The sequence below is a fragment of the Telopea speciosissima genome, chromosome 5 (genome assembly GCF_018873765.1).
Source record: "Telopea speciosissima isolate NSW1024214 ecotype Mountain lineage chromosome 5, Tspe_v1, whole genome shotgun sequence".
In the NCBI taxonomy this organism is placed as follows: domain Eukaryota; kingdom Viridiplantae; phylum Streptophyta; class Magnoliopsida; order Proteales; family Proteaceae; genus Telopea; species Telopea speciosissima.
Window position 1 is genome coordinate 55,082,347 of NC_057920.1, and position 13,320 is coordinate 55,095,666.

The window sequence follows — 13,320 nt, forward strand, 5'->3', positions numbered from 1 at the left end:
TCCAGGGAAAAAACCAGTGGGTTGTAGATGGGTCTTCGTAGTTAAACAGAAGGCTGATGGTTCGGTGGACAGGTACAAGGCACGTTTTGTTGGAAAGGGGTTCACTCAGACTTATGGAGTTGACTATCAGGAGACCTTTGCACCAGTGGCAAAGCTCAACACTGTCAGGGTGTTATTATCTTGTGCTGCAAATCTTGGGTGGGATCTTCAGCAGTTAGATGTAAAAAATGCCTTTCTCCATTGGGAGCTTGAGGAGGAGGTATATATGGACATTTCACCTGGTTTCTCTGATGACAGGACTAAGGGCAAGGTTTGTAAATTGAAGCGTGCCCTTTATGGCTTGAAGCAGTCACCTAGGGCCTGGTTTGGCAGATTTCATAACGCTATGATTTCAGCAGGTTACAAGCAGAGCAATGCTGATCATACTTTGTTTATCAGACGACTTGGTGACAAGGTTACTCTTCTCGTAGTCTATGTGGATGATATTGTGATGACTGGTAATGATGATGCTGCAATCAGGGATTTGAAAATTCTTCTTGGCCGTGAGATTGAGGTCAAAGATCTTGGTCCCCTAAAATATTTTCTAGGGATAGAAGTTGCTCGATCTTCAAAGGGTATCTTTCTTTCTCAAAGAAAATATGTCCTTGATCTATTGACTGAGACAGGGCTACTTGGCTGTCATCCTTCAGATACTCCTATGGAAGCTACTACAAAACTTAGGGAGAAAGAGGGTGAGCCGTTTGACAAGGGTGCCTATCAGCGGTTAGTAGGCAAACTAATATACCTTTCCCACACATGCCCTGACATTGCAGTTGCTGTGAGTTTGGTGAGTTAGTTCATGCATGATCCATATTCCTATCGTATGGATGCGGTCCGTCATATTTTGAGGTACTTGAAGTTTGCTCCAGGAAAGGGAATTCTTCTATCTGCCAATGGTTACTTGAAGGTTGAAGCCTATACTGATGCCGATTGGGCTGGTTCTCCTGACAGGAAATCTATCTCTGGCTACTGTTCATTTGTGGGTGGAAACCTTGTCACATGGCGGAGCAAAAAGCAGAATATTGTGGCAAGGTCTAGTGTTAAAGCCGAATTCCGCGCAATGGCACAAGGAATTTGTGAACTTCTGTGGCTGAGAGGGTTATTGCAGGATATTGGTGTTGCTGTCCATCTTCCAATGATGCTTTATTGTGATAATAAAGCGGCCATTAATATTGCTCATAACCCTGTCCAACATGATCGCACGAAACATGTGGAGGTTGACCGACATTTCATCAAGGAGAAGCTTGAAGCTGGCCTCGTTTGTGTTCCCTTTGTGAAGTCTTCTGAACAGCTAGCTGATGTGTTCACTAAGGGATTGAGTAGCAAACTGTTTCATCCTATCTTAGTCAAGTTGGGCATGCATGATATATATGCTCCAACTTGAGGGGGAGTGTTAGTTATATTGGGCCAGAATACCGTGGGGGGTATTCTGGACATTTTTCCTTTATTATTTGTTAGTTTCTTATGTGGTTTAATCCCACATTGCTTATGTAATTATTTTTACTATTTCATTATAGTTATAAATACAATGTGCTTGGGATGAACTAATCATCCAAGCATTAACCTAATTCAAATCTGTTTCTACACTTATACCGATCCATTGTCCCATCTGCTTTCTGTTTGACCACAAAGACCCATTTACATCCAACTGGTTTTTTCCCTGGAGGACGAGTTACAAGATCCCACGTATTATTTTTTTGTAGTGCTCTCATTTCTTCCAACATTGTTGCCTTCCACTTTCCATCTGTAGATGCTTCCTACCAATTTTTAGGAATGGAAACAGAAGAAAGAGAAGACACAAATGCATGAAAAGGAGAAAGAGAACTATAAGAAACAAAACGAGATATGGGATGCAGAGTGCGAGTCCTAGTACCTTCGTGATGAGCAATAGGTAGGTCAGAGGACGAGGGCTTACCAAGAGAGGAAGAATCTGGAGCTTGAGCCGGCAGCTGGATGGGTATCTGTGCGACAGTGGTTTGAAGCTACCCCCTTTTGGTGCTTCCCTTTTTATAGGTGATCATATTGGAATTGTCAATCTTCTTTTGAAACTCACCAATAGTTCTCTGGACTGGTGTCAGCTCCCCCTGACTAGGAACATCAGCAACACTCTTTCCCCTGGTCTCCCCCTATAAAAAACTCCCTTCGGATGAGGGGGGAACAGCCAGAGGAGGCTGGGCAGCAGCCAAGGGAGATTGGGCAGCAGTCAAAGGAGGCTGGGCAGCAGCCGTACGGGTTCGGACAGCAGCCGTAGGTGGCTGGACAGCAGTCGTAGGGGTTAGAAAAGGAGGAACCTTAAGAGGAGGACCTGAAAAGACAGTACATCTTCACTAGAACTCTCCCCCTGAAGAGGTGGTGAAGGATAATAGGAAACGGTCTCATGAAAAATAACATCCATACTGACCAAAGTACGGCGGGAAGGGAGGTGGTAGCACTTGTAACCCTTCTGAGTTGGAGAATAACCCAAGAAAATACAACGTAACCACCTAGGTTCAAGTTTGCTTGGAGATTTTGTATCTCTAGCATAACACACAACCAAACACCTTGGGAGTAACAACAAAGGAGGAATTCCCCAGTAAAACTTCAGCTAGACTACTAGAGTCAAGAACCCAGGAAGGTAGCCTATTGATGAGATAGGTAGCAGTGAGGACAGCATCTCCCTAGTACTGAGATAAGACATGTCTAGCAAACATCAATGCCCTGGCCACCTCTAACAAGTGGAGGTTTGTCCTTTCTACCACACCATTCTGGGCAGGGGTATCAACACAACTGGTCTGATGAATAATACCATGGTCAGCTAGATAGTTTTGAAATTGAGATTCTTTATACTTGGTTCCATTATCACTTCTCAATATTTTGAGAGTAGCCTGGAATTGAGTTTGGACCATTTTATGAAAGAAACAAACCATCGGTGACCAGAAAGAGATGTTTTAACACTAGGACCCCAAACATCGGAATGCACCAATTGAAAACAAGAACTACTCCTTTGTTTTTTTTATAAGGAATAAGTTGATCGTGTCTGTTTGGCCAGAACACAAGCCTCACAAAAATAGTCATCCTTAGTATAAGGGGTGACCAAACTAGGAAATAAATGTGCTAAAATTCGTAAAGGAGGCTGACTTAATCTAGAGTGCCATTGGTAATGTTCAGAAGAGACCAAGGAGTTCTGAGGTAGCGGAGAAGGTAAAGGTGGTTGAGAGGGACGACCATCTTTAAGCAGGTTCAATCCACCATGTACTTTAGCCAATCCAGTTGTCTTCCTAGAGCACAGATCCTTAAAAACACAATGGGAAGGAAAAGAAGTTACTTTGCAATTAAGATAACGAGTAATACTACTAATAGAAAGAAGGTTAGTAGTAAAATTAGGAATATGTAAAACAGAGGACAAAGGAAGAGAAGAAGTACAGTTGATGATTCCTTTTCCAGATATGGAGGAAAGGGAACCATCAACTATTTTGACCTTGTCTTTCCCAGAAGTGGGAGAATAACGATGGAACAGGTTAGAGGAACCGGTCATGTGATCTGTAGCTCCAGAATCTATGATCCATGGATGGGAAGCCACAGAAGCACAGTTACCACCAAATGGAATACCTGACCGGGCAAAGTGTGAACCTGAAGCAGCAGCGGAGTTGGCAGTATTTGCAGATGTAGTAGAGGCAGCATCAGCGAAAGTCATTAGCACACGTAGGAATGCCTATAGATCATCCTGGGATAGACCAATGTCAGTAGTAGGGGCTATAGTAACAGTCTCAGTGTGATGAGCCTTATTCTTTGGCTTTGTCTTTGTCTTGGCAGCCCTTTTTGCTTCGAAGTCAGGTGGTTTCCTATGAAGTTTCCAGCACTTCTCTTTGGTGTGGTAGGGTATTTGACAGTGCTCACAAACAACAGTCCCTGTAGTAGAATCACCAAGAGAAGCAGTGCCAACTGGTGCAAGAGTAGCCGGGGCAGCAGCCTTGAGGGCTGATCTGTCAGTAATAGGTGGGTGCAGCATAGCAGCCCTACGGTTTTCCTTAGAGGACGCCAAGGCATAGGATTGTTCAAGTGTGAGAAAAGGCTTATGGCCCAATACTTGGACACGAATTTGGTCATACTCCACATTTAAACCAGCCAAAAAATCGTACACCCTGATCTTGTCCACATGCTTCTTATATGAAACAATGTCAGCAACTGTAGTAGGGTGGAATTCAGAGAAGTGGTCCAATTGTTGCCACAGACTGCATAGAGTAGCATAGTATTTGGAAACTGAAATTTCTCCCCGAGTAGTGTGGAGGACCTTTTGCCTAAGTTCATATACTTGGGCATCATTGCCAAGCTGCCCGTAAGTTTCCTTGCAAGCAGTCCAAATCTGAGAGGCTGTATCAAGGAGAAGAAAATTATGTTGTAGATCTGAAGTCATAGAACCAATCCGGAAGAACATGAGAACACCATTGTTGGCAAGCCATCTTTCTTGAGCAGGACCAGTCTCAGTTGGCATAACAGTGGTGCCATTAATGTGACCAGTAAAGCCACAACCAGCAATGGCAAAGGAAGCAGACCGAGACCAAAGCAAGTAGTTAGAACCATCCAGTTTGATTGGATTAGTAAGAAAGATATGAAATTCTCATTTGAGGAGGTATGAAACCCAAATCGCAGAGAGGGGCTGTTGTGAAGAGAACCCCAACAAATACTCCAAGATAAAGGCTGAAAATTGGAGGAGAGACTGCTGGAAATATGGTAATACTTGTCTCCAAGAATCAGCAACAGCAGCCAGTGCAATCCCCTAGATCCACTTTTTCAGGGTTTTGAAAAAATCCCTGAATATGGTGAGATCGATGTAGGATAGAATGGGAGCAAAAACACACTGGAATGGGCTGAAACTTGGATCGAGTGGCCTTCTAGTAGTGCTGAATCACCCTTCTAAAAATCAGCATCAATAGAGAACAGTAACCTTATGATCGATATTTGCAGGGTTTTAGAAAAAAACTCTGATGAGAGCAAAAATCGATAGGGAAAGAGAGTCTTCAGTATGGCTGGAGATAGAACCTTGTCCAATAAATCTGCTGCAGTTCCTAAGCTTCAATAATGTGGAGAGATCCCTTGGTAGATAAAGTTGAATCAGTACCAAAATCTGAAGGCTTCAAATGTCGCACGCAGGGTACACAAGCTTCTATTGATTCTGAAATTTTTTAGAACATGAATGAGGTGATGGAGAGCATCAACTGGATCTGTAGATCACCTCATCAGTGCTGCCCTAATGGGAGAATGAAGAGCAATAGGATAAGGGTAGAAGAAAAACTTGAGAATGAAAGAGAGAAGAAGAAGAAGAAGAAATCAGGAATGGAAGAGAGGAGAGTTACCCTAATTCGAAACCTGCTCTAATGCCATGTTAACAGGAATAAAACTAGTGTAATGCTTGGATGATTAATGATCACCCCAAGCCCTTTATTTTTATTATTGAAAATAGAGGACAGAATTACATGTAAGAAATGTGGGACTAAACCCACATAATAGAAACAAGAATAAAACAATAAAAAGTCCAGAATACTCCCCACGGTATTCTGACCCATATAATCCAACAAAGTGGTACAATAGAGATGATCTCAACATGCTTTTTGTGTTTCCGGCCGAAGACTTGATCCACTAGGATTTGACTCACAGATCTTCGTGTCCCCTGAAGAGGAGGCAGACTAGAGACAGGAGCTTCTAGAGAGGAAGGAGGCTCCCCCTGAGTAGGAGCGGGTAGAAGAGGTTTCCCCCGAGTAGGAGCGGATAGAAGATCAGACACATCTTCAAACACCGGATTATGCTCCCCCTGAAGAGGTGGCTGAGAATAGTTTGCCAAGGACTCATGGAAGACAATGTCCATGGTAACAAACGTACGCCGAGAAGGGGGGATGATAACACTTTTAGCCTTTCTGGGTGGTGGAGTAGCCCAAAAAAATACACCGGATGCTCCAAGGATCAAGCTTAGCATGAAGGTGATGATTGCGAGCATGGCAAACACAACCAAAGATTTTTGGGGGACCACAAAGGAGGAAGAACCTTGAAGGAGGTCGACAGGAGTACTCCCGGCATACGGTTAGTGAGGTAGGCAGCAGAGAGTATAGCATCACTCCAATATTGAGGAGGAACCTGTGGTGCAAACATAATGGCTCGGGTCACTTCTAAAAGGTGTCGATTTTTCGTTTCAGCGACTGCATTCTGGGCAGGAGTGTCTACACAGTTGGTCTGATGGATGATGTCATTTTCAGCCAAATCGGTTTGGAATTGACGCTCCATGTATTCTTTGCCATTATTGCTCCGCAGTATTTTTAATTTGGCATTGAATTGGGTTTGGATCATGCAATGGAATAGCTAGAAACATAAAAAAACATCACTCTTGTGTTGCATCATATGCACCCAAGTGGTCCGAGTAAAGCAGTCAATGAAGGAGACAAATCATTTATAGCTAGAAATAGAAACACAACGGGCAGGGCCCCACACATCAGTATGAACTAAAGCAAAAGGAGAAGTACTTCGTTTATTGATTGGAGAGTAAGTAGAACGAGTCTGCTTAGCCAAGACACATGCTTCACATAAAAACTCGTCCTTGTTACAATTTTTAATTAACTGAGGAAACACAAAGGCTAAAGTTCTCAGAGGAGGGGGGCCAAGCCAACAATGCCATAGATGGAGATCCGAAGAAGTTGTTGTATGTAACTGATGAGGCGAAGAAGAAGCTGATGGTGGACAAGTCTGACCAATGTTGAGTATGTGGAGACCACCATGTACCTTACCACCCCCAATCGCGTGGCCCTTCTCCAGATCCTGTATGACACAATAAGAAGGAAAGAAGGTTATTTTGCAGTTCAAATCTTTGGTTAGACTACTAATGGAGAGAAGATTAGTAGGAAAGGAAGGAACATGCAAAACAGAATTTAGGGTAATGGGAGGGGACCAGTAAATGGAACCCTTTCCATGAATGGAGAAAAGGGAACCATTCACCGAATCACCGCTCGAACAGTATCTCTACCAAAACAAGGAGAATAATGATGAAATACATGAGAGGAGCCAGTCATGTGGTCAGTGGCACCGGAGTCTATGATCCAAGGTCTGGAAACTATTGATGCACAATGACTACCGACCGGAATACCTGAGGCAAAGTAAGAACCATAAGAGGCAGCTGATGCAGGTGCCGTGGAAGGTGCAGCGAAAGATGGCTGGAGCAGGCGAAGGAGGACAAGCAGCTCATCCTGAGTGAAACCAGTGTCACTCTGTAGCAGTAGGAGCAGTAGCTTCAGTCAGATTGGCCTTCGGTTTGAGCTTTCCCTGGCCTTTTTTGCCTCTAAATCAGCAGGCTTCCCATGTAATTTCCAACATTGAGCCTTGGTGTGATAGGGCCTGTGGCAATACTCACATTTGACAGGCTCTTTGGAGGCAACATTACCACTGTCGGTGTTGGCAATAGGAGCAAGGCCTGTAGTAGTTTGTAGGGCAGACCTAGTAACCGTAGGAGCTTGTAACATCGCAGCCCGACGAGTCTCCTCTGTATGAATCATGGCAAAGGACTGCTGCAGTGTAGGAAAGGGAGACTGGTTCTGCACTTGCATTCTAATAGGGTCATACTCCACATTCAGATCAGCCAAGAAGTCGTACACACGGAAATTGTCGATGTGTTTACGGTAGGTAGCAACATCAGTAGGTATAGAGGGCTGATAAGTGGAGTAATGATCCAAATGCTGCCACAAGCTCTTGAGTGTAGCATAGTATGTACAGACAGACAACTTCTTCTGAGTGAGCTCATTAGCCTTCTTGCGAATCTCATACACTTGGGCAGCATTCCCAACACGCCCATTAGTCTCCTTGGCAGCACTCCAGAGCGCATGAGCTGTCTCCAGAAGCATGAAATTTTCGGACAGATCTGCTTGTATAGATTGCAGCAAGTAAGACATCATCATGGCATCATTGGACAACCACTTCTCTTTCGGAGACCCATTAGCCGGCATAGGGTTGGTCCCAAGGATATGGCCAGTCAGCCCTCGACCAGCAATGGTCAAATAGGTGGTCCGAGACCACTTGAGATAGTTGGAACCATCAAGCTTGAGTGGAGCTGAAAAAGGAAGGAGGTCTGTTTGGGGCTGCCCATCTTCCCCAGAAGTTGAAAAAGAGGAGTCTGAACCTGTCATGATGATTCAAGAAATTCTCCAACAAGAGGCAGCAGCAATATCTCCAAGAAATCTCCAATGAAAGAGGCTAAAAAACTTGATCGAGTACTCTTCAGTGATGAGAGCAAGTCCTCAAAATTTCACACCAAACGGAGAAGGAGAACTATATGAGACAATTCAGTAAACACCTGGTGGGCACCCTTGTATGCTGAAATCGATCCAAATAGGAAAGGAATCCTGTTGGGCCAATGAAAACAACTCAGAATCTGAGGCTGAGAGCAAGGTAGAGTGGCCTTCTTGAAGACTGAAAACAGCCCAGGAAAGAAACAGCAGCCGCAAGCAACTCTAAACCCAGAAATCGATGTAGAAATGGATAGAAAATCGATTTGGGGTTAGGGTTCTTCAAAGAAAGGGTGTAGGAATGGATAGATGCTGGAGATGGTTGCGGATGAAGCTCCAATAGAGGGAAGATCAACTCAGAAATTAGATGAGGCTGAATCTTTGAAAGCTTGGAGAACAGCAAAATCGCAAGGAGAATGACAGCATCTATCGGATATAGAGCAAGGATTTATAACATGGGAAAAGGAGGTAGGTTGGAGGGCAGCAACTAGATCGTAAAATCACCTCATTAGTGCTGCCCTAAGGTGAAGGATGGAAACCAAGAGAAGAAGAAGAGAAGGGATCGAACGTAGAAGAAAGGGAAAAGAGAAGGAAAGAGCAGAGATGGAGGGTTTGGGAGATTGGATCAGAATAGGGTTAGGTCTGATACCATGTTAGCTAAACTGAGAATGAGAGAATGTGAGAATGACTTGAGTGAGTTGTGACTCTCCTCAGCTCTTCTATATAGATTTCATTAATTGGGACAGAATTACAAGTATAGCCTCCATAGCCGACTATGATAGCTTAGGAGAGAAATAAAGAAACAAAATAGCAAAGGAAATGCCCAAAGTTCCCTTATCGGGTTACATAACGTAACAATATATATATTTTGCCTTCACAGTTTTAAATCGACTCTTATCTTTGCTCAAATAGTTTGCCAACTCCACTCAACTTGGCAGAATTTTGAGTTTAAAATCACTGATGGAATGAGAGTTCGTCTTGTGGTGAGTTCTCATTCAAAGCTTCCTTGGATTCTTGACTTACGCATGCAAAAACCTTTCATGCTTTGATGGTTGGTGATCCCTTTCTCTCTCAAATGCCTCTCTTTGGGTTTGTAGGTGGAATAAAAAACCCCAATAACCCCTCCCACCCCACCCCACCCCAAAGAGCGGGGGGGAGAGAGAAAAAGAGAAGGGAGAGGGGCTGCTGGATGGACTGGCTAGCTGGTCCTAACATAATGGGTCTATTCAAGAAGCAATATGTTTCCCAATCAGTGAAAATATCAGCTTCTTATTAATTAGATAAGTGATGTAAGCAGTATAATTAATATCTGGGCTGAATTCTAAACACTATACAATGGTACCTTGACTTGGAAATTTAAATACAAAATACAATTATTTTGGCACAAGATGCATTTCCCTAGTGAATTGTCTTGGTCTTATAATAGTTAAGCATTATTGAAACTTGCAGGAACATGCCATCTGACACCACTTGAGGGTGATATAGAATCATTGATAAACTCAATTTGGTTGATAAATGCATGGACCTTAGGCCATATCAAACCGAGAATGACTGTTTTTATCTATTGGCCTTTCTTATTTGCTTCAGATAGAACCTTCCTGTGAAGGGGATTTTAGATTTGATAGAGCAAGAGTGACTGCATTGTTAGTGTTAGCCATCTCAGTACCACTTTCACATGAACGGCATATTGGCACTATCCCTCCAAGAATATTTTGTTATGCGATTCCCTTGATCGGGAGGATATCTCGCATTTTGGGTGATGAATTAGATCAGGAAGCTCTTTTCGGATACTTATCTTACTGCAGTGGATCCTTCAATTTTGTTGATAAAGAATTGAGCTATAGAGAGGATGAGTCCATAGCGCCTGGGGTCAAAGAAGGTATTCAAAAGTTAGAGCAATTATGAGAATTAGTCTTTAAAGGATGCCTCTATGGCAAGTCCTCAATGGATGTGCTGAACTTCAATTTATCTGGAACTCAGGGCATGTGGCAACTTTATTTGACAAACATCAACAGAAGCTGACCACCACACATGAGGAAGCAACAGATGCCGTGAAAGTGATTCTAAAAACAGTTGCAGAAAGCTGGCCACTGATACATGCAGGATGCACCGGTGAAGTACTAAAGACATTGAGGTATTAATCTTACTGTGTTTCTCATTTATTTCTTACATTTCTTTGCTTTATTGCTTGTTTTCCTTAGAAGCATTCCATCTGCAAAAAACCTTTACACCGCGTTTGGTTGCGTAAATCTGTGGGAGCATGTATCGATTTTGAATGGTATTTTCAAGATGGACTTTCTGTGAATTCGTATTTCTGAAAAATAAACTGTTTGGTTATCATCATTTTGTGACGTGAATCTTTCTGAAAAACTGTTTGGTTACCCTGATTCTTCTTGAAAAACTGTTTGGTTACCCTGAGTCTGTCTGGTGGATTCATCCTGAATATATCTGAAAAACTGTTTGGTTACCCTAATTCTGTTTGTTGCCAAATCTTAAAAATAAAAGTACAAGGCACTTTAACCAATAATAAAAAAATAATGTCATTACCATATTAATATACCCAAATAATTAATCATATTCAATTACCACCCAACCTAATACAACCTAAAATTACAAATATGCCATTGCTTGCCATTTTGATGTCTCCTTTTAAGGCAATTTGATGCCCTTCTCATTTTGATGTCTCCTTTTAAGGCAATTTGATGAGTTATGAACACCTTTATTGTAGCATTTCATTCTCCAATGTAGCAGTACTATTCCATGTTGCTGAATTATACAACAAATATTTAAATTATCTGTGCACTCAAAAGCCACTCCTTTCTTACTGAACTAATTTCTTCATATGAATACATGTTATAATATCAGATTTAATATAATCAGATCAGAATTAGGAGATGGAGAAGAAGAAAAAAGAAAAAGAAGAGAAAAGGAGCCGCAAGTCTCAAAGATGGGAGATAGTCTGCGATAGAACATAGAGAGCTATAGTAGGCCTGTCCCCAATATATTAATAACATATTAACATCAATAAAATAAAGTTTAGGACAATAATGCCCCTACACAAAACCGTGATAACATAGAACAAAAATAAATAAAGCGAAAAGACCTATTTGCCCTTATAACCTTATAACCACCTATTCCAACACTCCCCCTCAAGCTGGAGCATATACATCACCCATGCTCAGCTTGTTACAACATGATAAAAAACTAGGAGCAAACAAGGACTTTGTGAACACATCAGCAATCTGATCAGACGAAGAGACAAACGATGTTTCAACTAGCTTCTTCAAGACGGCACTGCGAACAAAGTGACAATCCACCTCTATATGCTTAGTTCTCTCATGAAAGATAGGATTACTAGCAATATAGATGGCTGCCTGGTTGTCACAAAACATCTTTATAGGCGTAGGAACAGAAAACCCCATCTCAAGAAGGAGAGACCTAACCCACATCAACTCTGCAGTGGTATGGGCCATGGCTCTATACTTTGCTTCAGCATTGGAGCTGACAACTGTGGTCTGTTTCTTGCTTCACCACGTGACCAGATTTCCCCCAACAAACGTATAGTATCCAGTAGTATATCGATGGTCACTAGCTGAACCTTCCCAATCTACATCAGATAGGCAACAAGCTCCATTTATTTATTTGGACGATAAATCAGCCCCTTTCCGGGGGCCGCCCTTCAAATATCGAAGAATCCGAATGGTTGCATCCCATTGAGACTTACAAGGAGACTGCATAAATTGACTGAGAATACCAACAACATAAGAAATATCTAGCCTAGTGACTGTCAAATATAGCAACATCCCAATTAAGCTTCTGTAGGAATGAACATCCTTCAGACCCTCAACATCATCAGAGCCAAACTTGCGATTAGGATCCATAGGAATATCTACTGGTTTTGCAACAAGCATACCAGTTTCGATCAAGAGATCTAATACATATTTCCTTTGGGACAGACTAATTCCCTTTTTACTTCGAATAACCTCAATCCCAAGGAAGTAGTGAAGCTGGCCCAAATCTTTAGTTTGAAAATGATGTTGTAAGTGATTTTTCACTTCCTTGATTCCACTCTCATCATTCCCTGACACAATAATGTCATCAACATAAACAACAAGAACAACCAATTTCTCTCCTTGGCAACGAACAAACACCGAATGGTCTGAAAAGCACTGAGTAAAACCAAAACCAGTCACAACTAAACTAAACTTCTCAAACCACGCTCAGGGAGACTGTTTCAGCCCATAGATGGCCTTGTGCAGCCTACACACACCCCCACTCTTAACCCCCTGAGCAACATAGCCTGGACGTTGCTCCTTATAGACTTTTTCAAGTAGTTCACCATAAAGAAAAGCATTCTTGATATCTGACTGGTACATGGGTCAATCAAAATTTACAGCCAGGGAAATAATGAGGCAAACAGAATTCAGCCTAGCCGCAGGAGAGAAGGTCTCAAAATAGTCAACACCATAAGTGTGGGTGTACCCTTTAGCTACCGGGCGGGCTTTGCGCCGCTCAACAAACCCATCAGAATGATACTTAATAGTGTACACCCACCGACACTTGACTAGGTCTTTACCAGGAAGTAAATCCACCAACTCCCATGTATGTCGAGTAAGTAAAGCATCCATTTCCACATCTATGGCCTTTTTCCAGGTAGGAATAGTAAGAGCCTCAATGTGAGTGCGAGGAACAGTATAGGAAGACAAAGAGGTAGCAAGACTATAAGGGCAAGATGGAAGATGAGATAAAGAGACAAACTTCTCAATGGGATAGGTAACTGAAGATTTTTGAGTACATGAACGTTTACCTTTCCGAGTGGCAATGGGTAAGCCATCAGGATCCGGATCAGTTGTTAAATCAGGAAGAAGAGGTAAAATCGGATCTCCACCAGAGGTTGAGGAAGGTACATGAAGCGATGCAGAAGGGCCAGTCTGATCTGTATAGAGCTGCCCAATGTGCCTCTTGTGCTGGTACACCTGTAGTGGAGAAGTAGACAAAGGAACATGGCAGGAATGGGAGGAGGGTCAGACATAGCTAATGG

At 42.5% G+C, this 13,320-nt stretch overlaps 1 protein-coding gene across 1 annotated transcript in view; it reads left to right on the forward strand.

The window, feature by feature from the left end:
* The window catches only part of LOC122662363 (protein SIEL), a 55,440-nt gene that overhangs the window by 25,838 nt on the left and 16,282 nt on the right, over positions 1–13,320 (forward strand). The window contains exons 7-8 of the mRNA XM_043857978.1: positions 9,867–10,158; positions 10,260–10,413. Coding sequence (XP_043713913.1) covers positions 9,867–10,158; positions 10,260–10,413 — 446 coding nt within the window. The remainder of the gene's footprint in view (positions 1–9,866; positions 10,159–10,259; positions 10,414–13,320) is intronic.